General features: G+C 35.7%; 1 protein-coding gene across 1 annotated transcript; it reads right to left on the minus strand.

Moving 5' to 3' along the window:
• Positions 1 to 2,978: 2,978 nt before the first annotated feature.
• Positions 2,979 to 7,379, minus strand: LOC141692881 (glutamate dehydrogenase A-like). Its single transcript, XM_074497832.1, has 8 exons — positions 7,249 to 7,379; positions 4,845 to 5,066; positions 4,674 to 4,748; positions 4,434 to 4,550; positions 4,100 to 4,350; positions 3,666 to 3,741; positions 3,500 to 3,586; positions 2,979 to 3,268 (listed from the first exon to the last, which is right to left on the minus strand). Exons 1-8 carry the CDS (start codon positions 7,354 to 7,356, stop codon positions 3,083 to 3,085), a joined length of 1,122 nt encoding a protein of 373 aa, XP_074353933.1. The 5' UTR covers positions 7,357 to 7,379; the 3' UTR covers positions 2,979 to 3,082.
• Positions 7,380 to 23,464: the final 16,085 nt, after the last annotated feature.

Here is a 23,464-nt window from a genome sequence, read left to right on the forward strand (position 1 = left end):
AACTCAATGCAAAGGGAAAAATTTTGTAGCTAACAAAACTCCAAGTGCGTCATAATAGTGAGAACACATTACATAGTACTGTCTGCATTTTTCTTCATTAGAATCCCAATTCTATTTTTCATCTGTTGAATACTTTCATAGATAAAAGATTATAACTCCTTTTCAGTTCATCCAAATCCATTTTTAGCTCCAAGGCAGCCAAGAAGGAATTGCCTTTTCAGTAGGACTACCTGAGAACTCTAACTGAGATCCTGCATTAGGCTTATGAATAGGGCCAATTGTGTTCAAACCAGTTCCATGGAGAAAAAATTCAAAAATATTATTAGAATAAATATAAACGTATTGACTTTCATCTATAAATATTTGTCCAATAGAAAACTTTGTCACATCTTCATCTTCTTCATCGTGATAGTAACGCTATTTTATCCATACAAATATATAGTTGTAATGGACCTATAGTCTCACAAGCTGACAACTTCCTCACCCTAGCTTGATTAGCCATTATTCTCTTGATTAGACTAGATTTACTAGAGAAGCAGCTTCAAAATAATCTTACATACCGAAGAGTTTATTTCATATCCATGTAAACCCTAGGGGTTTACGAGTGCAATTTCAAATTTTAAGGTTCCAAAGTTACATTTAAACATGTCTGAATATCGGTTGATCAATTACTGAAATACCCCCCTCATTACGTACCGTTTTATCATCTGTCTCCGTCCAGGGGTAAAAACACACATTTTTGATACCTGAGAGGCGAAAAGGAACGGTTTTAAACTTCGAGGGTTTATGGGTATACTGGTGCAAACATTGAGGCTGAAAAGGTTATTAAGCCTATAATTAAAGATAAGACAAAATTGGGAAAGGGAAAGGAAATATGTGGTAGGATGTAAGACGATCTCCGGCCCAACTTTTTTTTTGTCTAATCTCCGACCCAACTCTAAATATGCCCTTTTACACTATTTTGGTGTAAAATTCTTCTCCAACTCAACTCTAAAACTTGCATCATTTTGGCGTCACACCAAAAATTACTTCAAATTTGGCGTCACACCAAATTTTTAGAGGTTTTTTATATTCCATCATTGCCCTTGAACTCATGTCCTAAAACAAATTTGTACATTTTGTATCCGCCAACTTTAACACTTTTCACTTTACTTTTTTATTTTAGTAATAAAATAATCAATATAGTACAAGAAATGTGTAAATTTTAGTGTCAGTAAGTTGGAGTTGAATTTAAAAATAGTGTGATGATTTGAAGATGCTCTAACCAATGGGGATCGAGGAAAAATGGTCAAACTTCAATCTATAAAAAGAAAGAAAGTAGATCTTTTATAACAAAAACTAACAAAGGGAATGAGGTCTCTTATTTCTCTTTCCCTTTGTTGATTAACCCCCACCCCTAAGATTTGAGTAACGTAATTCCTTTATAACAAAAGTAGATCTTTCTAAACCAACTTCTCTCCCGTTTAAGGTTCACGCCAAAATTTTGAGCTTATTTCACTCAATCAAAGATGATGTAACATAATTCCCATCATCAATATCGTCATACTTGATAGGATATAAATATCCTAGCTAAGGCTGAACCCAGCTCCAAGGCTCAACCGAACTCCAAGGTGATCCAGGCTCAGAAGATGGTTTGGGATCCAGTCTAATTCAAGAACAAGTCAATCCCCCAGCTAAGGCCCAGCCTAACTCCAGGGTGATTCAGGCTCATAAATGTAGGGGGGTCCAGCCCAATCCCACGATAAGCCAATCCCCCGATTAATATCCAACCCAGCTCAAAGTTGAGTCAGGCTCATAAGAGGAGCCGGGATCCATCCCAATCTAGGAATAAGTCAAGCCTGCTAAGTCATAGTCCAGCTCCGGGGTGAGCCACCGGGGTGAGCCAGCCTCTTAAGAGGAGCCAGGTCTGGCCCAATCTAACAACAAGCCAATCCTATAGCCCGTTATGGAAGAACACGTGAGACACAAGTTCAGGCACACGACAATGACACCTATCAATAACAATAATTGGGACAATCGAGACACGCGTCAATACGCTCTTGACACATTCTAGGGGGGTCCTTACTTGGACACATGTATGAAATTCATTCAAGTTAGACGTCCTCCGCCCCAGCAACGAACGACCCCCTAATTGAAGGGTACCAACCCCTAAACCTTATCCTTGGGCTATAAATATCCCAAAGAGAAAGGGTTCAGGGGTTACGCCCTCTTCTACACACTCATACACGCAGCCACATTACATTTTTATCTTCATCATCCAAAAGCGAATTTTTATTCTCATATTGGAAGCGCCGTGGGGCTCAAATACTCCTCCGATATTGTTTTGCAGATATCCAACGGCAGCTAAACCTCGAGAAGGTTATAGCCGCGGCGTCGGAAAGACCAAACCATGGATCAGAGTAATGTGTATCACTTCTAACTCATCCAACCATTTATATGTCAACCTCTCAGCTGCTAAACCATACTGCCTAGGAAAGCACTAGTACTCTAAGTTCTTCAGCTTCCATAGAACATTTTCCACTGTACCCAAAATAGTCTTGAAGATCGAGGATTTCCAAATTTCTCAGGTTAGCTATTGAATATGGTAACTTTTCTATATTACAATCTCTGATAGCAAACTGATTGTAAGAATAGAAGACCATGTCTTTGTAGTAAAAGACAAAAGGAACTGCTAGCTGCTTAAATGTTCACAAAATTCTGCAAATTTTTATAGCTTTATAACACATAAAAAAATTTTGATGCATTGTTCTGAATCATTGGTTCAAACCGAACCGTTTAAATCGAATAGCAAGTATCATAATCGAAATTACATCAACGATTTTTGAGTTGATTTTAATTCTTAAATTTTAAAAATGTAGCTTAAAATTTTGTTTTGATTTTAGGCTCACACCAAATCAGATCAGACTTTAGTACCTACGCATAGATTGTTAATTAAACTAATAGGATATCTAAAACTTTATATATGATAAAGATGATGATCAAACAAAGTTGGGAAAGAAATTAAGGTTATACAGCACAAGAAGACCATGTCTTTGTAGTCATTCCCATTGAGAAACTATAACATCTTTAATGGAGAAACTTACTAAGCTTCCCATCCCCTCAAAAGGGTAGCACGAGCAACACGATTAACCCCGAGAGTGAAGGCACCCATCCGAAGGTTGCAGTCATGTGTGCGACACATCTTTCTGATCTCATCGAAACCACTTGTCATGTATCTCTTTAGTTCTACATTCACCTTCTCTTCATCCCACCTAAAACCTTGTATGTTCTGCCCATAATAACAGTCAAAATCGAAACATGTTAATTAACACAGTCTATGGAACTATCAACGGCAACATGGCTTCTAAGCATTAGTCAATCATAAATTAAGAGAAATAAATTCCAAAAGAAAGAAGCTAAGTAAATACAAGTTCCAAGGATATCAGCATTTGTTATCTTAGTATAAGTAATTTGATAGTGATAAAATGTTGATTTCCACCACATTTGTGTTGTATGTTACCTGAACCCACTCAAAGTAGCTGACTGTCACCCCTCCAGCATTAGCATAAATATCCGGCATTACAGTAACCCCTTTCTTCGACAAAATCTATGTCACATGGAAAAGATCATCGTTACCGTGTATCTAGAGAAGGTAAAGTAAATAAATCAGTTGGAAAAAATGTTACCTCATCTGCTTCAGGATCAGTTGGATGGTTAGCTGCTTCAATGAGAAATTTGGCTCTTACATCTCTGGCATTTTCTCTAATTATGAAGAAATGAAGAAAAAGTTTAGTTGGACAACCAACAAAGGATGTTTGGACGTAATAAGAAATTTGTACTCGTCCGACCCAGATATTCTAGTAAGAAATTGATATAGTAAAAGATGGTTTGTACGTTATAAGAAAATTTTACACGTTCTAACCCAGATATTCTATTTAGAAATTGATATATTCGGATTTCTCAAGTGGTGTACATAAAAGTTACAGTTTGTATATTTTTTCTTAGGTTTTGTTAAAGTCAAGTTAGTCCGGATTTCTTAGCTCAAAAACAATATATCAGAAACAAGAAACACTGCGTTAGGTGGAGTATAATGAAATAATATGCAGACCAAGAGATAAACCTGTTCAGGACTCCTCCCAGAGCAGACGGTATGAGAACGTCACATTCGTACACAAGCAGTTCATCTGCACTCATTTCATCTGCGCCATTGAAGTTAATTAAGCTTCCCGTTTCTGCCTTGTGCTTTAAAAGAGCTGGTATATCAATTCCATTTGGGTTCTTAACAGCTCCAGTGATGTCACTCACTGCAACCACCTTGCCCCCTATCTCGTGAATGAGCTTTGCTGCCCAAGTTCCAACGTTTCCAAAACCCTAAACCATTTGTCATTGAAAATTAGATTAAGTAATTATACAAGTTTTAATATTTCTGAGAACATTAAACAAGAGAACGGCACCTGAATAGCAAATTTAAGGTCTTTAATCGACTTTCCATGTTCAGCTAGCAAAGCTTCTGTTGCATAAACAACGCCACGTCCAGTCGCAGCCTCCCTACCAAGTGAACCTCCAAGGTCCTAAAATGCAAGACATTTATGACATTTTAAAGAAACTAGATACTAAAGCTGGTCAAAATAATCTTAGAGATTAATGATAATATGTGAAATCTTGTTGGCTTAAAAACTGAACTCTGCACTTACTAATGGTTTTCCTGTGACAACTGCTGGTGAATGACCATGAAATTTTGAGTACTCATCCAGAATCCATGCCATAGTCTGTTCATGTCCCAAAATAATAATATTTTTTAAAAGATAGCTAACTCGAGATTATTCCAGATTCAAATGAAACATTTATAGAGGGGAATACAGAACCTGAGCATTTGTGCCCATGTCTGGTGCTGGAACGTCAGTTTGATCTCCAATAAGATCATGAATATTTTGAGTGAAGACGCGAGTAAGGCGTTCCAGTTCACTCCTACTTAACTCTCCAGGCTTGCATCCAATCCCGCCCTTTGCTCCGCCATAAGGGATGTTTGCCACAGCAGTCTTCCGAGTCATTAATTGAGCCAAAGCATTAACCTCATCAGGCTCAACCTTGCATAAATATTATAAAAAAATATTGAATCAGTACATTTTGAAGCATGAGACGACAAACAATCATATTTTTACTCATATACAATCCGGGAACAATATAATAGATAACTCACGCATTCGCATACAATAAAAACATCATAAGAAGTCCGGAAAGAAATGAAAGGTAGATTTAAATGCGTGACTTGGAGGAAAAGCACAAAATGTAATTGATTATAGCGTGGCACGAGTACAATTTGAGTGAATTGCTTCAGAAAAAGTCATCGTCGTATATGCATAAAATTACAGACTCATCAAATCTTATATTTAAAGCAGTTCGGACACTAAACAAAAAGAGTTAGAATCAAAACACGAAGAACAAAACAAATTATTACACTGTTGCGAAAAATCACCTCCACAAAAGTAGTAAATTCATTTTACTTAAATTACCACATCGTTAGATCTTTCATTCAAAGAAATCAAGACAAGCAACGACAAGAACACATTAATCACGAATCTGACATTTTAAGCAGAGGCAAGAATTATAATACAAAAATGTCCAAAACAAATTCATTTTCGTATTTGCATATATCACAGAATCCCTAGATGTTGCAATAACAATAATCCGGACAAGAAACGACAAAAAGGATTAATAAACCGTAAAAATAACCAATATATAGGTTTCCGAAGATAAAATTTAGTATTACAAACAAGTAACGATAATTTTTGATAACCAGTTTGTTAAAAACGATTATTACCAAACCTTAACCCACAATGCTTCACTCAACAACTAAAGTAAAGAAGATGGTATAAGTTGATCAAGTTTTATATTGTAGTCAAATTTGCTACAAAGTAATTTAAACTCAAAGACTGCTAGTTCAGCACATTGTAGAAAACAGTTTACACAGTAACTGAAACAAAAAAACAAAAAAAAGGTATAGTCAAGGTCCTGCTACTCTTCCCATAAACTATAATGATTAATTATTGCATATAAGCTATAATCAGGTAAGATGCCTGTGTGCTTGTATTTAATGAAATTCTATTGAATATGAATGCAAAGTATCATCGCACAATACTTAAAAATAAAATGGATCCATCACATTACAACTAAAATACCTTCCCCCAATCTAATTTTACAAGGCAAACAGGTTTTTTCCGGGCCTATGTTACTCAAACTCGGGTACAGATTATCGTGTCCCAGTATCCGACACAAGTACGATTTCTGAAACATGAGGAGTCAGAGTAACATAGGACAGGGGTCCTTACCCTACTCACAAACACATGTTTCTGAGCTCGAACCTCGACTTCTTCTTAACAAAAAATGAGGGATGCACATAGAACTCATAAGTACTACATTCTGTGTACAAATCTAACACCTCAGACTCAGAGTATAATAACACCTCCATACACACTTTCAAGACTACATGTACCCAAAATTTCAGACACAAAATGAAGAAAAAAAACAAGGAAACAGGTAGACAAAATAGAAAAATTATACTCCCTCCGTCCCTTTCAATTATTTACATTTTTTAGAGAGTGTCCGACATGAATTTTAAGGTGCATATAAAATATAGTTCAACATGACAATCCTCGTGGACCCATGAAAGGAGGCATTCGGTACCATCCTTGGGAATGTAAATAATAGATTGTGATGGGGCATGAAGAGATAGATTGTGATGGTACCGAATGCCTCCTTTCATGGGTCCACGAGCATAATCCTTGGGAATTGTGCACTCAACCTGTTCAAAAACATCACAATCTAATTCTTCATGCCCCGTCCGGCAATATGAATTTTATTTAAAATTCTGAATTTAATCGAATAACATTCGAGAATTTGAATTTAAATTTTATTTGAAATTCTTGAATTTCATTTGAAATCCAAAATATTTAAATATTAGTATAAATATATAAAAATTTAAAATAATAAATGTCATTTGAAATTCATTATTTGTAAAAAAATACAGTTTTTTATATATTCTATAAAAAAAACATTAACAAAAGTCCCGCATTAAAACAACTATTGCACCAACAATGGTTAAAAAATTAACAAAAGCCCCGCGTTAAAACAATCATCTCGCCAATACAATAAATGATTGGTGCACTTTTTGAGCTCTTATTTCCCTCGAAGGAGGTAAGAGTTCAATTCTGAATCGTGCATGTGTAATTAATTAGGAAAAAGAAAAGCTAGTTTATCAAAAATTGTCACCTTGACTTCCCTATACGGGATCAAAAGACTCTGCTCTAATTTAGAGTCCAGCCCAAGAATTCTGGCAGCATGTCGAAAATAACGATTTGTAGCAGCAAGAGCATTCATGGTTTGTGTGCCGTGTGTGTAAAATGTAGTAAATGATTTATATGAAGCAAATGCAGATGCAATGAGCAGCGGTTGATGAGTTGGTGTTTAACGTAAATGTTTTGCTGAAAAAGTTGTCAAATGTGATAAGACCAAATTGAGTTTGTATGTTACTACTGTATCCAGACAGGTGTTGCAATTTGAAACATAGCTAATTAAAGCCTGCATAAATTAGATGGCTCGATAGATAAAATAATATTTTAATTGTTAAAGTAAATGTGACAGTCTCTTATGCAAATGGGACAGTTGAAATATAAATGCAGTAATAAAGAAATTAAACAATGCAGAACACCAAGAGTTTTCACTTGGTTCGGCCACTACACCTAGTCTATGACTTACATCCAAGTCTCCATGCCAACTAGCATAAAGAATGTATTATATCCACTTAAAACAAAGTACTTACAAACTTTCCTTGATTACAATCTTGGCCCACTTGAAAGAAACCTTTCCCTAGCACACAGCTACCTAGCACAAAGCTACTTGGCCTTCCTGTTGTAATCAACCTCCCACAACCCGGGACAAGTGATATAATACACGATTCAGTTACAAGAATATAATGTGAATGTTTACAAATCAACTAAATTTCTTGTTTTTCTAGATATATATATATATATATATATATATATATATATATATATATATATATCGGGTATGGAACAAGAAAATGATTTCAGATGATGGAAGATTCTCGTGAAAGCGTTCGCCAAATCTGAAATAATGAGTTGTATTTATAGGTAATGTTCTAACAGATTTTCAAACAAAGGATAAGATAAAAAGATTTGAAAATAAGTTTGTTTGAAGAATATTTGAATGAGACTTTTGAAACTAATCTGTTAGAAGTTTGAAAAAGATAAATCAAGTAAAGATAAGGTTTGAGAAATTTAAACTTGATTTATAAGATAAGGTGGTGGGTTTGTTTGAGATAAGGTTTATCCAGATAAACAAGATTTACACAAACCCTAACAACCTAATACTAAACCTGCGGGATAGACTTCCAGAAAGATTGAACAAACTGCATTCTGATAAACATTGATGAGATCTCGGATGATTCCAATCTGATGTCTTCATTATGTTGCTAAGAACTCTTATCATCATAAACACTTGAATTAACATTCTCCCCCTTTTATGATGATGACAAAGAAAGCATAAATGCTCCCCCTATCAAAAACACTAAAGGCCTGTAAAACAGAATTAGAACCAACAGAATATATTGCAGTTTATAATACATGCATCAATATGAGAATGAGACAACTAAAGAATGAATGAGACACTAGATCAATATGCATAAAAGAGACAGTCTCAAACATTAAACACTTAAAACAGAAGACAACCCATCCATAAACCAGGATGTCCAGTTGCAATTGTAATCTAATCACATAAACGAATCCAGAATATCAGTTAAACACATAAAATCATCCAAAAACATCCATCAAAACAAAGTTCATACACCAACACACCCATTCAGAAACATAGTCTTAAAAAACAAATAAACACATCATCGTCTTAAAAACATCTTAAAATCTTAAAATTTCTCCCCCTTCATCATAAAAGGGGTCTCTAATCAGAATCTTCATTAACATTAACTGGAGCTTTACCCTTGCCGGAACCAGAAGCCTTGTTCTGGGATGAAGGAAACACTGGAGCCGAGCCATACTCTGAAAATAACTTGTCAAAAGCTTCCTGAGCTGGTGCCTTTCCATCCCTTTCACGAAGCCAGTCAAAAATCTTTGCCTTGTATTCTTCTCTGGACATGCCAAAAACTGAAGGTGGAGGAATGGCAGGGAGTGGCAGAGGAGCAGTGATTTCTTCTAAAGTACAATCTCCAATCCAGTCTCGTTTCTTGTGCCAATACATCTTGCTCTTATCTTGCATGGCTGACAACTGCTGAGATAGAAATTTAGTCTCAGACCCAAGCTTGAAAAACAACTTAACAAACTCATTTTTCCATGCCTTAGCAGAGGAAACCATCCCTTCTTGCAGAGTCCCAAACTCAAAATCTATGGTCTTAGACAACTTGACATCAGAAGTATGCAATACAGAGAGTTTGGCATTCATATCATCCAAAGAGGAACAAACATACTTCCTAAACAACTCAAAAGAAGCATTTAAAATACTAACTTCTGAAGTTAGTGATCCGAGAGTTTTGACAGAAGCAAAATGCTGGTTAATTGAAGCTAAAGCAGCAGAATTCTCTTCTAACTTAGCAAACAACGAATTTAGGACATAATTGGTGTTTTGATCATTTGGGTCTGACGCATAATGGGGGAATTTGGGCAAACCACCAACAGAACGGTGGGCATCATCAAAGAACAAATCATTTGATTCAGAAACTACGAGACCATTCGCAGTTAAAACAGACAAATCAAAAACAACATTCAATCTTTCTGATTTAGCAGACTCAAAAGAAACACGAAAATACTGAAAAATCTTTGTTAACAAAGCAGGGTATGGAAGATACATGGATTCATGTTTAGCACAATGATTCATGTTGGAAATAATCAATGAAGCCAAATTACAAGGGGTTTTCTTAACAAACACAGACAGAAGAATAGAATCCTGAAATGTGACTCTATCACGACCAGATTTACGAGGCAAAACATTCGAGTGAAACAATTTAAACAATAATAAACACATAGGAGTTAAATCAGTTACCAACGGTTTGACAGACACAGAAACAAAGTTGTCACCGAGAATAGCTTTGAGTTGTTCCTCATATTGCAATCCAGGAATCTCGTCAAAGGCCTGATGAGTGGTAAACGAGCAGGGGCCTTGATCGGATACTCCTGTGAGCCTGGCCAACATATCCGCCTTAAAGCAAACTGGACTTCCTTTCACCGAAGAGAACACAATATTGATGGATTCTTCTACTTTGTTCTTGACAGAATTATAAACGCGATAAGCTTTGCTTGTAGTAGAATATCCCAAGAAGATTCCTTCCGTAGATTTCGCATCAAACTTGCCTCGATTATTTTGAGTATCTAAAATAAAACACTTGGAACCAAATACTCGAAAATAACTAATGTTAGGAGTCCTTTTCTTAAGCAATTCATACGGAGTTTTAAGCAAAATAGGACGAATAAGTACTCTATTTAAAACATAACAGGAAGTGTGTACCGCTTCAGCCCAAAATTTTCTTGGAAGCTTACTCTCATGCAGTAGAGTTCTGGCAGTTTCCTGTAAAGTCCTGTTCTTGCGTTCTACTACTTCGTTCTGCTGAGGAGTTCGAGGAGGAGAGAATTCATGAGTGATTCCTCTTGATTCGCAGAAGGTTATGAAATCCTTCTCAATTCACCTCCATGATCACTACGAATAGTCTTGAGCTTAAATGAATACTTAGTCTCAAGGTTAGTAATAAGATCCTTAAACTCAACAAAAGTTTCATCATTAGTTCGTAAAAATAATACCCAAGAAAAACGAGAATAATCATCAACTATAACAAAAGCATAATTCTTACCTCCCAAACTTACATACCTTTCTGGACCGAAAAGATCTAGATGAAGGAGCTGCAAAGAAACAGAAGTTGATACTTTATTCTTGGCAGTAAAGGAAGTTTTCACCTGTTTTCCAAGTTGGCAAGCTGAACAAGGTTCTATTTTCTTGTATTTCAGCTTTGGTAAACCTGGAACTAACTCATGTGAATATATCTTTCGAAGTAGATCCATATGAACATGACCAAGACGCCTATGCCACAGATTCTGTTGTTCTTGAACGGTAGCTAGACAGATTTCTTCTTGCTGCTCATCAAAATCTAACACAAAGATGTTTCCTTTTCTTTTGGCTACTAAAGCAAACTCGTTAGCTTTATTACCAATATAACAAATATCTTTATCAAACTTAACCTTATGACCAGCATCAGTAAGTTGACTTACACTAATGAGATTATATTTCAAACCATCAACTAAACGAACATTAGAAATGGCAAACCTATCATTACCAATGGTGCCTTTTCCAATAATTCTGACGGTGTTTGAATCTCCAAGAGTAACTAAGCCACCTTCCTTGGAAACTAGAGATAGAAACTTGGATTTATCACATGTCATGTGACGTGAACAACCACTGTCGATGATCCATTTATTTCGCGAAACATGGACCTTCAAACAAACCTGCAAGAATTGCTTTATCTCTTAGGTACCCACTTAACCTTGGGTCCTGGTTGGTTAGTATCACAAATCTTATATAAATGTCTATCTGATTTCTTAATTCACATCTGAACAATATTAACAGAAGTATTAGCAGATTTATATCTAGTAGATGATTTATAAGATGAGTTAGAGGAGTGGTCCTTGATACCACATAATCTAGATTCAGCTGTAGGGTGGCCAGCTTTGCCACAATCTCGACATTTCTCATAAGGCATCTTATATTTCATAGGAGCTCGCTTATAATCGCCTTGAAATGCACGTTTCTTGATTGTCTCGCATCCTAAACCTCCTTTATCAAGAGAAGATTTTTGTTCGCCAAGAAGAGCATTCAAAGTTCCTTCTCCATGAAAACATTTAGCTAAATCCTTTTCAAGCTGTTCGACTTTCTGCTTTAATTCAGAAACCAAGGGATCAGGAGCACTGTCTTCTTTAACGGTTTCTGGATCAACAGATATTGACTCTTTCTTCAAGGCTTCAAGGCATACATCCTTCATCTCAATCTCATTTTTGAGATATTGATTTTCTTCAGTGAGTTTTGAAACCCTTTCAAGTAAGGATTTATTTTCAGCAACCAAGGCTTCTTCCTTCATGGAGTCATCCATTTCACTAAGAACTTCACTTAATGCTTGCTTTAAATAAGCATTCTTTTCTTTCAACTTCTTAACCTGGACCTGCAAATTTAAAATAGATGAAGATATATTTGAATTATACTTAATATTCTGTACCTCATCATTATCACTGGAGTTGTCCTCTAGTCCAGCAAAGCAAAGTTGAGCAACTTCATCATCTGAATCGATCTCCACGTCAGATTCATCATCACTCCAAGTAATTAATGTCTTCTTTTTGTTCTTCAGCTTGTAGCAATCCTTTTTGAAGTGCCCTTTCTTTCCACACTTAAAACAAGTATCTTTGCTTTGATTCGTTTTAACCTCCTTGCTCGGATTAGATTTGAAGTCTTTCTTTGGAAACTGTGACTTCATAGGTCGTTTGGAGGCATTCCGTTTGGCAAGAAATTTATGAAACTTCTTTGTTAGAAGAGCAATCTCTTCATCAGAATCGTTAGGGGACTCGTCTGCATCTGCATTAAGTGTAAGAGTTTTCTTACGAGGAGCTTCATCTTCTTCATCATATCTGCGTAGCTGGTTTTCGAATTCTTCCAATTCACTGAACAATGTTAGAGTATTCATAGTCGAAAGCAGCGTAGAATCCTGCAGAATGGTAACTTTTGGAGCAAACTTCTTTGGCATTGCTCTGAGGATTTTCCTATTAATCTCAGATTGAGGAATGATCCTTTCGAGAAGTGAGATAGAGTTCATCAATGTCAGAAACCTCCCTTGAGCATCTCACACGCTTTCATCCCTTTCCAACCTGAAACCTTCATAGTCACTCATTAGCATACTTAATTTTACTTCACGTACCTTAGACGTGCCTTCGTGGCTGACTTTGATCGTATCCCAGATCTGTTTGGCAGTAGTACATGCTGATACTTTTCTTAATTCTGTAGCTACCATGCCATTGAGAAGTGAGTTCATCGCTTTAGCATTGGAGTTCATTGCATTCACTTCTTCAGGAGAAAGATCCTTGAGAGATTTTGGCTTCCCTTCTTTTATTGGAATTGTGAAACCATTTTCTACAGCATCCCATTCGAATGCATCACGCTGGAGAAAGATCTTCATCCGAAACTTCCAATCATTGTAGTTTTCAGCACCATGAAGCAGTGGTGGATCGTCCAAGTCAGACAATTAACCAAGTCAGACACGTGTGATCGTCCTTTATATAAATATATAGATAAATAAAATATCTGTATACAATTAACCAAAAAGCAAAATTTTTGGTTGAATCTGATGTTTACTAGTGCAGTGTTAATTCAAGTGTTTATGATGATAAGAGTTCTTAGCAACAGAATGAAGACATCAGATTGGAATCATCCGAGATCTCAGCAATGTTTATCATAATGCAGTTTGTTCAATCTTTCTGGAAGTCTATCCCGCAGGTTTAGTATTAGGTTGTTAGGGTTTGTGTAAATCTTGTTTATCTGGATAAACCTTATCTCAAACAAACCCACCACCTTATCTTATAAATCAAGTTTAAATCTCTCAAGCCTTATCTTTACTTGATTTATCTTTTTCAAACTTCTAACAGATTAGTTTCAAAAGTCTCATTCAAATATTCTTCAAACAAACTTATTTTCAAATCTTTTTATCTTATCCTTTGTTTGAAAATCTGTTAGAACATTGCCTATAAATACAACTCATTATTTCAGATTTGGCGAACGCTTTCACGAGAATCTTCCATCATCTGAAAACATTTTCTTGTTCCATACCCGATATATATATCCAGAAAAACAAGAAGTTTAGTTGAGTTGTAAACATTCACATTATATTCTTGTAACTGAATCGTGCATTATTTCACTTGTCCCGGGTTGTGGGAGGTTGATTACAATAGGAAGGCCAAGTAGCTTTGTGCTAGGTAGCTGTGTGCTAGGGAAATGTTTCTTTCAAGTGGACCAAGATTGTAATCAAGGAAAGTTTGTAAGTACTTTGTTTTAAGTGGATATAATACATTCTCTATGCTAGTTGGCATGGGGACTTGGATGTAGGCCATAGATTAGGTGTAGGGGCCGAACCAAGTGAAAACTCTTGGTGTTCTGCATTGTTTAATTTCTTTATTACTGCATTTATATTTCAACTGTCCCATTTGCATAAGAGACTGTCCCATTTACTTTGATTGGTGCTAAAAACTACAATGATTGAAAGTTTCGGATGAAGATCTTTCTCCAGCGTGATGCATTCGAATGGGATGCTGTAGAAAATGGTTTCACAATTCCTATGAAAGAAGGGAAGCCAAAATCTCTCAAGGATCTTTCTCCTGAAGAAGTGAATGCAATGAACTCCAATGCTAAAGCGATGAACTCACTTCTCAATGGCATGGTAGCTACAGAATTAAGAAAAGTATCAGCATGTACTACTGCCAAACAGACCTGGGATACGATCAAAGTCAGCCACGAAGGCACGTCTAAGGTACGTGAAGTAAAATTAAGTATGCTAATGAGTGACTATGAAGGTTTCAGGTTGGAAAGGGATGAAAGCGTGCGAGATGCTCAAGGGAGGTTTCTGACATTGATGAACTCTATCTCACTTCTGGAAATGATCATTCCTCAATATGAGATTAATAGGAAAATCCTCAGAGCAATGCCAAAGAAGTTTGCTCCAAAAGTTACCATTCTGCAGGATTCTACGCTGCTTTCGACTATGGATACTCTAACACTGTTCAGTGAATTGGAAGAATTCGAAAACCAGCTACGCAGATATGATGAAGAAGATGAAGCTCCTCGTAAGAAAACTCTTGCACTTAATGCAGATGCAGACGAGTCTCCTGACGATTCTGATGAAGAGATTGCTCTTCTAATAAAGAAGTTTCATAAATTTCTTGCCAAACGGAATGCCTCCAAACGACCTATGAAGTCACAGTTTCCAAAGAAAAACTTCAAATCTAATCCGAGCAAGGAGGTTAAAACGAATCAAAGCAAAGATACTTGTTTTGAGTGTGGAAAGAAAGGGCACTTCAAAAAGGACTACTACAAGCTGAAGAACAAAAAGAAGGCATTAATTACTTGGAGTGATGATGAATCTGACGTGGAGATCGATTCAGATGATGAAGTTGCTCAACTTTGCTTTGCTGGACTAGAGGACAACTCCAGTGATAATGATGAGGTACAGAATATTAAGTATAATTCAAATATATCTTCATCTATTTTAAATTTGCAGGTCCAGGTTAAGAAGTTGAAAGAAAAGAATGCTTATTTAAAACAAGCATTAAGTGAAGTTCTTAGTGAAATGGATGACTCCATGAAGGAAGAAGCCTTGGTTGCTGAAAATAAATCCTTACTTGAAAGGGTTTCAAAACTCACTGAAGAAAATCAATATCTCAAAAATGAGATTGAGATGAAGGATGTATGCCTTGAAGCCTTGAAGAAAGAGTCAATATCTGTTGATCCAGAAACCGTTAAAGAAGACAGTGCTCCTGATCCCTTGGTTTCTGAATTAAAGCAGAAAGTCGAACAACTGTAAAAGGATTTAGCTAAATGTTTTCATGGAGAAGGAAATTTGAATGCTCTTCTTGGTGAACAAAAATCTTCTCTTGATAAAGGAGGTTTAGGATGTGAGTCAATCAAGAAACGTGCATTTCAAGGCGATTATAAGCGAGCTCCTATGATATATAAGATGCCTTAAGAGAAATGTCGAGATTGTGGCAAAGCTGGCCACCCTACAGCTGAATCTAGATTATGTGGTATCAAGGACCACTCATCTAACTCATCTTATAAATCATCTACTAGATATAAATCTACTAATACTTCTGTTAATATTGTTCAGATGTGGATTAAGAAATCAGATAAACATTTATATAAGATTTATGATACTAACCAACCAGGACCCAAGGTTAAGTGGGTACCTAAGAGATAAAGCAATTCTTGCAGGTTTGTTTGAAGGTCCATGTTCCGCGAAATAAATGGATCATCGACAGTGGTTATTCACGTCACATGATAGGTGATAAATCCAAGTTTCTATCTCTAGTTTCCAAGGAAGGTGGCTTAGTTACTCTTGGAGATTAAAACACCGTCAGAATTATTGGAAAAGGCACCATTGGTAATGATAGGTTTGCCATTTCTAATGTTCGTTTAGTTGATGGTTTGAAATATAATCTCATTAGTGTAAGTCAACTTACTGATGCTGGTCATAAGGTTAAGTTCGATAAAGATGTTTGTTATATTGGTAATAAAGCTAACGAGTTTGCTTTAGTAGCCAAAAGAAAAGAAAATATCTTTGTGTTAGATTTTGATGAGCAGCAAGAAGAAATCTGTCTAGCTACCGTTCAAGAACAACAGAATCTGTGGCATAGGCGTCTTGGTCATATTCATATGGATCTACTTCGAAAGATATCTTCACATGAGTTAGTTCCAGGTTTACCAAAGCTGAAATACAAGAAAATAGAACCTTGTTCAGCTTGCCAACTTGGAAAACAGGTGAAAACTTCCTTTACTGCCAAGAATAAAGTATCAACTTCTGTTCCTTTGCAGCTCCTTCATCTAGATCTTTTCGGTCCAGAAAGGTATGTAAGTTTGGGAGGTAAGAATTATGCTTTTGTAATAGTTGATGATTATTCTCGTTTTACTTGGGTATTATTTTTATGAACTAAGGATGAAGCTTTTGTTGAGTTTAAGGATCTTATTACTAACCTTGAGACTAAGTATTCATTTAAGCTCAAGACTATTCGTAGTGATCATGGAGGTGAATTATAGAAGGATTTCATAACCTTCTGCGAATCAAGAGGAATCACTCATGAATTCTCTCCTCCTCGAACTCCCCAGCAGAACGAAGTAGTAGAACGCAAGAACAGGACTTTACAGGAAACTGCCAGAACTCTACTGCATGAGAGTAAGCTTCCAAGAAAATTTTGGGCTGAAGCGGTACACACTTCCTGTTATGTTTTAAATAGAGTACTTATTCGTCCTATTTTGCTTAAAACTCCGTATGAATTGCTTAAGAAAAGGACTCCTAACATTAGTTATTTTCGAGTATTTGGTTCCAAGTGTTTTATTTTAGATACTCAAAATAATCGAGGCAAGTTCGATGCGAAATCTACGGAAGGAATCTTCTTGGGATATTCTACTACAAGCAAAGCTTATCGCGTTTATAATTCTGTCAAGAACAAAGTAGAAGAATCCATCAATATTGTGTTCTCTTCGGTGAAAGGAAGTCCAGTTTGCTTTAAGGCGGATTTGTTGGCCAGGCTCACAGGAGTATCCGATCAAGGCCCCTGCCCGTTTACCACTCATCAGGCCTTTGACGAGATTCCTGGATTGCAATATGAGGAACAACTCAAAGCTATTCTCGGTGACAACTTTATTTCTGTGTCTGTCAAACCGTTGGTAACTGATTTAACTCCTATGTGCTTATTATTGTTTAAATTGTTTCACTCGAATGTTTTACCTCGTAAATCTGGTCGTGATAGAGTCACATTTCAGGATTATATTCTTCTGTCTGTGTTTGTTAAGAAAACCCCTTGTAATTTGGCTTCATTGATTATTTCCAACATGAATCATTGTGTTAAACATGAATCCATGCATCTTCCATACCCTGCTTTGTTAACAAAGATTTTTCAGTATTTTCGTGTTTCTTTTGAGTCTGCTAAATCAGAAAGATTGAATGTCGTTTTTGATTTTTCTGTTTTAACTGCGAATGGTCTCGTAGTTTCTGAATCAAATGATTTGTTCTTTGATGATGCACACCGTTCTGTTGGTGGTTTGCCCAAATCCCCCCATTATGCGTCAGACCCAAATGATCAAAACACCAAGTATGTCCTAAATTCGTTGTTTGCTAAGTTAGAAGAGAATTCTGCTGCTTTAGCTTCAATTAACCAGCATTTTGCTTCTGTCAAAACCTCGGATCACTAACTTCAGAAGTTAGTATTTTAAATGCTTCTTTTGAGTTGTTTAAGAAGTATGTTTGTTCCTCTTTGGATGATATAAATGCCAAACTCTCTGTATTGCATACTTCTGATGTCAAGTTGTCTAAGACCATAAATTTTGAGTTTGGGACTCTGCAAGAAGGGATGGTTTCCTCTGCTAAGGCATGGGAAAAGGAGTTTGTTAAGTTGTTTTTCAAGTTTGGGTCAGAGACTAAATTTCTATCTCAGCAGTTGTCAGCCATGCAAGACAAGAGCAAGATGTATTGGCACAAGAAATGAGACTGGATTGGAGATTGTACTTTAGAAGAAATCACTGCTCCTCTGCCACTCCCTGTCATTCCTCCACCTTCAGTTTTTGGCATGTCCAGAGAAGAATACAAGGCAAAGATTTTTGACTGGCTTCGTGAAAGGGATGGAAAGACACCAGCTCAGGAAGCTTTTGACAAGTTATTTTCAGAGTATGGCTCGGCTCCAGTGTTTCTTTCATCCCAGAACAAGGCTTCTGGTTTCGACAAGGGTAAAACTCCAGTTAATGTTGATGACGATTCTGATTAGAGACCCCTTTTATGATGAAGGGGGAGAAATTTTATGATTTTAAGATGTTTTTAAGACGATGACGTGTTTATTTGGTTTTTAAGACTATGTTACTGAATGGGTGTGTTGGTGTATGAACTTTGTTTTTGATGGATGTTTTTGGATGATTTTATGTGTTTAACTGATATTCTGGATTCGTTTATGTGATTAGATAACAATTGCAACTGGACATCCTGGTTTATTGATGGGTTGTCTTCTGTTTTAAGTGTTTAATGTTTGAGACTGTCTCTTTTATGCATATTGATCTAGTGTCTCATTCATTCTTTAGTTGTCTCATTCTCATATTGATTGCATGTATTATAAACTGCAATATATTCTGTTGGTTCTAATTCTGTTTTACAGGCCTTTAGTGTTTTTGATAGGGGGAGCATTTATGCTTTCTTTGTCATCATCATAAAAGGGGGAGAATGTTAATTCAAGTGTTTATGATGATAAGAGTTCTTAGCAACAGAATGAAGACATCAGATTGGAATCATCCGAGATCTCAGCAATGTTTATCAGAATACAGTTTGTTCAATCTTTCTGGAAGTTTATCCCGCAGGTTTAGTATTAGGTTGTTAGGGTTTGTGTAAATCTTGTTTATCTGGATAAACCTTATCTCAAACAAACCCACCACCTTATCTTATAAATCAAGTTTAAATCTCTCAAGCCTTATCTTTACTTGATTTATCTTTTTCAAACTTCTAACAGATTAGTTTCAAAAGTCTCATTCAAATATTCTTCAAACAAACTTATTTTCAAATCTTTTTATCTTATCCTTTGTTTGAAAATCTGTTAGAACATTGCCTATAAATACAACTCATTATTTCAGATTTGGAGAACGCTTTCACGAGAATCTTCCATCATCTGAAATCATTTTCTTGTTCCATACCCGATATATATATATATCCAGAAAAACAAGAAGTTTAGTTGAGTTGTAAACATTCACATTATATTCTTGTAACTGAATCGTGTATTATATCACTTGTCCTGGGTTGTGGGAGGTTGATTACAACAGGAAGGCCAAGTAGCTTTGTGCTAGGTAGCTGTGTGCTAGGGAAAGGTTTATTTCAAGTGGGCCAAGATTGTAATCAAGGAAAGTTTGTAAGTACTTTGTTTTAAGTGGATATAATACATTCTCTATGCTAGTTGGCATGGGGACTTGGATGTAGGCCATAGACTAGGTGTAGGGGCCAGACCAAGTGAAAACTCTTGGTATTCTGCATTGTTTAATTTCTTTATTACTGCATTTATATTTCAATAATTTACTTTCTGCAGTTAAAAGAGACTGTCCCATACCCTGTCTCATTTGTAAAGGGACTGTCTCATTTGCATAAGAGACTGTCTCATTTATCTTGACAGTTAGAATATTATTTTATTTATAGAGCCATCTAATTTCAAAACTAAACCATCACCAGGTACCTAATACGAGTACATATATTACTCTAAAATTCATGTGGAAAATGCATCCCTATTAACATGACGGATAAATTTCACATATTTGTTTCTGTTTAGTACCTTTCCGATGACAGGCTTTTGCCATTCGTGCTGGTATGCTATTTACTCCTCCGTTATGTCGCTGATATATATACTTGTAAGTTTTAATTAATTTTTTTGAATCAATTAATATTTTAGTAGTTGATATGCATTGTGGTGACAGGAAAAGAAATATCTGTTGTAAATCTCACTAACAAATATAGCAACATAGAAGCAAGTGTATAAAGAATTTAGCAAGTTTAGGCCAAGACCACAGTTAACAAAACAAAACATGCAGGTAAACAAAATCAGTAACTGAAATAACGAAGAGAGAAAGAAAGATGTACCCGAAACCATAGCTTTTAACAGTGACTGAAATAAAGGTTCACAGATACAAAATGCCAAGAAAAATGATCACGGCTGAGTCACCAGGCCTTGCTCGAAGTCCTGGCTGCTCTTGAAGAGAATATTGCCCCTACCTGCTGCGTTTGGGATGCGCACAATATCTCCACCAGGATAAAACAGCTCGGAGTTTATGTTAACAGCAGCAACAAAAGCTCCACTTCGACCAGCACCTCAGTCGCCGGAAAATATCAGCACTTCAGGACTTTTGGGAGAGAAATGCAGAGAGGTTGAAGAGAAGAGAATGTAGTGTGTATAATACATTCACTTTAACCTCTATTTATAGGAGAGGAAAAAATGAAACTGTCCACACACTTAATGTCTGAATTAAACTGCTTCATTAATAAAAAATCAAAACTGATCAGATTTTGAATTTAAATTACTTGTAACAGCTTTTCACATTAATACCCATTAAAACCCACATTATTATCAGAACTTAAGTTAATTTCTGATCTGATATCAGAACTTAAGTTAAGTTCTGAGATATCATATCAGAACTTAAGTTCTGATTTTATTCATCAGTTACAAATCAGATTATATTATTTGTCCAGGTTCAAGAGGTCGCCTCGCGTACGCGAGACGCCGAGACATTCGCCCAAATCGCCCTTCGACCCGACCCGGTCCGGTGCGTGGCAGGGCGCGCGTGAAGCACACAACAACAGAATGGACCATCACACACCTTAGTAGTTGTATACTACTCATGTGAGTAATACCATATAAAGCACACAACCCCCTTTATTTATTTCAATGTGGGACAAACATTTTCAAATTTTTCCAAGCTTTTCCAAGCTTTTCCAAGCTACTTTCAACTCTCATTTCATATGGATTTCATTAAGAAAATTCTTAAAATCATACATGGAAATTTAAGTTCAAATATCATTAAACAATTTCTAATCATTAGATTTTAGGATTAACATCAAGAATATAATTAAATTAAGCTCTAAAATCCTAATTTTCTAATAATATCTCCAATTAATTATATTACTATTCTAAACATTTTTTGCCTGCCAATTTTAGGTGAGGCTTCTACTCTCTTCCCAAACTATACATAGATCAATAAACATTTACTCCACTTGGAGTTAAAACCACCTATTCAGCATTTCCCTCCATGCTACAGAGATATAATAGAACACTTCCTTATTGTTGGTGTTTCCTTGTAATGCTCATTGTTTGCCGGGAGTTCCAGTTCATAGAAGCCACCCGCCTAAGCAACATGTTACTATGAAATCACCCTAACATTTCAGTGCCGCCAATTCCTTTTCTTTTAAGTTCATGTGTTCAACACTCATTTTTCTCAATGTTGTTATTCATTTATTTTGTTAGCAACATTTATTTTGTTCAACTAGTTTATATTATAATTGCTTGAATCTACGATAATAGAGATACTCTCTTGTTTTTGTATTTTTTTGAAAATAAGAATCTTATGATGAGAATACGTGAGGCTGAGAGAGATTGACTTTAAAAATTATCTGTTTTTTCTTTTGTGAAAATTTCCGAAATTAGTGCATTATTACATGAAATTGTATCTGTATCCGTCCTAATTAATTTTGATGGAATTTTTATTTTCTAAAAGCATAATGATGAAGATGATGTGATTGATGACTATGTCATACAAGGGTCCGAACAGCTGCTGGCCATTTGTGCAGGCTGTGCGGTCCGTGCCCGGCCGCGTGCGGGTTTAACATTAATAACCTCAGAACTAGCGTGTTGAGAAATGAACCGGGCTCGGGCCGGGTTTGAACCGATAAATAACGACTCATAACTATACCTGATAAATTGTATAACCGGATTGGTTTCGGATCGGATCTATTTCGGATCGGTTCCACTTTCGGATTATGATATAATTGGAGGCCATTCGGATCGGATCGGATGTGATTCGGTTCGGGTCTAATTCGGATCAAAAGCGGATGAAATTCGAATAAAAATCGAACAAAATTCGGTTCGGATTAAATTCGGTTCGGATATTTCGAATCATAACTTATTTATTTTTTCATGTTCTGAGACTTAAAAAAATATCTTTTTATTTAAATGTAGTACTTTTAATATAATATAATTTACTTTTACATTAATTTATAAATAAATAATTAAATTATCACGAATATAAGATACATTTAAGTATTAAGTTTGTTTATTTCGGATCATATTCGGTTCGAATATTATATGAATCGGTTTTGTTCGGTATCAATTTATAATCGGATCTAGTATTTTGGATCATTTTCAGTTCAGGTAATTTTCGGATCGATTTAATTTGATTTTCGAATAACTATCGGATTATATAATTCGGATTTCGGATCGGATCTCGAATCCATAGATTTCGGTTCGATTCTTTGGATACGGACTCATTTTACCGGGTCTACTCATAACCAAAACACGGTTTGCGCGGGTGGGCGAGCTATGCACGGACGTGCGGGTTTTGCCGGTCGAATACACGAGCTGTATGTGCGGCTGTGCCTGTGCTGTACTACTAAATACTAATATTTATATATTATATATAGCCGGAGGAGCCCTGGACTAGTACACCGAGGACTGAGGTTTATATTATATAAATTATATACTACTATTAAAGTAATTAACTAAAAAGGCAGCATATAATTACTACTAGTAATCATCGATCAATATTTTAATATATATAAAGGAAAATTAATATATATAAAGAAAAGCCCGGGAACTCTAAAATTGTCTGAAAATTACTTATCTATTTTTCTAGAGCTTCTCAATTTTAATTCAATAAAATCAAATTTTATTTTATAAATTCGAATTAATAGGGAAGATAATAAATATTTAGAAGTCAATCCTATTTAGAATTTGTTTATTCAAATTATTTGGAATAATTAATAGGGAAGATAATAAATATTTAGAAATTAATCTTATTTAGAATTTGTTCATTCGAATCAATTCGAACTAATAGGAAATATAATAAATATTTAGAAGTCAATTCTATTTAGAATTTATTTAGATAAATTTTTATCTTTTTCTCAAATAACTTAAATCGTAATTTCCTATTTAAA

The sequence above is a fragment of the Apium graveolens genome, chromosome 10, assembly GCF_009905375.1.
Source record: "Apium graveolens cultivar Ventura chromosome 10, ASM990537v1, whole genome shotgun sequence".
Taxonomy (NCBI): domain Eukaryota; kingdom Viridiplantae; phylum Streptophyta; class Magnoliopsida; order Apiales; family Apiaceae; genus Apium; species Apium graveolens.

What these genes read in the sequence shown, in the direction of transcription:
- LOC141692881 (XM_074497832.1), bottom strand. Translation starts at nt 7,356, where the DNA reads ATGAATGCTCTTGCTGCTACAAATCGTTATTTTCGACATGCTGCCAGA. An exon ending in CTGGGAGGAGTCCTGAACAG is followed by an intron (nt 3,742 to 4,099) that starts GTTTATCTCTTG and finishes CTTCATAATTAG; the next exon opens with AGAAAATGCCAGAGATGTAA. An exon ending in GCTACTTTGAGTGGGTTCAG is followed by an intron (nt 3,269 to 3,499) that starts GTAACATACAAC and finishes TATTATGGGCAG; the next exon opens with AACATACAAGGTTTTAGGTG.